Below are 1,078 nucleotides of genomic sequence, written 5' to 3'. Positions count from 1 at the left end.
TTGATTCAGCATAATGTGATGAGCACACTATGTAGCCTAGCAAATTAATGAATTTGGGCCCTTATTTTTTTTTCTTTCATTTCAGATGATGTTGTCCAGAGATTCCAGTATCTTCGAGGCCACTTTCAAAAGTTGTTGAGGAAAATAAAGAATTCATCAAATGATTCAGGAGGCCAAACACCAGCTAAATGGGAGTTTTTCAATTCCTGTTTATTTATGCAACCAATCTATGATAATGGTCAAAGTCAATCAAGTTTTACACACTCAGATGACTTAATGGTAAATTGTACTTGATTTACATATATTGAATGGTATTTTTGCCACTGATAGTAATTCAAATTTCTTCTGTCTTAGACATTATCTGCTGTATTTGAAATGCTTCTTAGCATGTTCAGTGTATTTGTTCAATGTATACATGTGTGTGTATATATATATTTCAGGAAATACCCTGTAATGGAGTAGTTGTATATGAAGGCTTACTGGAGAAAGATATGACAGGCAATGATGACAGGACGTTCTCATCCCCTTCATCATCATTGTCATCTCCTTCACCTCTACCTGATCTCCCCGAAGATAGCAAAGCATCAGCATTCCACAAACCCTCAGCATCATCCACTCCCTCACCCCTGCCCGATCTTCCGGAAACCCAGCCAGAGGCAAGAAATTTGAAGAGGAAAAGGACCTGGCATGAGATGGAGGAAAATTTAATGGAATCCATCAACTGCGTGAAGGAGGCATGGTCATCACAGAACCAGAGACAGGTGCAGAGAAAGCCGTTCCGTTATGATATGGCCACAGAGGCTGTGATGTCCTGTGTGGAATTCCTCTCTCCTCATAAGGATCTCAAAATGGAATTTATAGTGGAAGTGATGTCACTTGTTAATAGAACAGTACAAAAAGTTCAGGAAAGAGAGAACAGATGTCTCCATAAGAATAATTGAGTCCTTTGAGCTAGTTGTAACTTTTGTTGTATTGTGCATATACTGTGATATTTGATTAACATATTAGATGTAGTCAGAATGAAATAAGAGATTTATGAGCATAGTTTTCATATAAAAAATTCTTCTTCACAGTTTGC

At 37.6% G+C, this 1,078-nt stretch overlaps 1 protein-coding gene across 1 annotated transcript in view; it reads left to right on the top strand.

Moving 5' to 3' along the window:
* LOC119591409 overlaps positions 1-1,072 on the top strand; it is a 7,344-nt gene extending 6,272 nt beyond the window's left edge. Inside the window, exons 2-3 of the mRNA XM_037940151.1 lie at positions 86-279; positions 441-1,072. Of these exons, the coding sequence (XP_037796079.1) occupies positions 86-279; positions 441-941 (695 nt within the window). The 3' untranslated portion in view covers positions 942-1,072. The remainder of the gene's footprint in view (positions 1-85; positions 280-440) is intronic.
* Positions 1,073-1,078: the final 6 nt, after the last annotated feature.

The sequence above is a fragment of the Penaeus monodon genome, chromosome 28, assembly GCF_015228065.2.
Source record: "Penaeus monodon isolate SGIC_2016 chromosome 28, NSTDA_Pmon_1, whole genome shotgun sequence".
Taxonomy (NCBI): domain Eukaryota; kingdom Metazoa; phylum Arthropoda; class Malacostraca; order Decapoda; family Penaeidae; genus Penaeus; species Penaeus monodon.
This window is presented reverse-complemented; position numbering and strand designations above follow the sequence as displayed.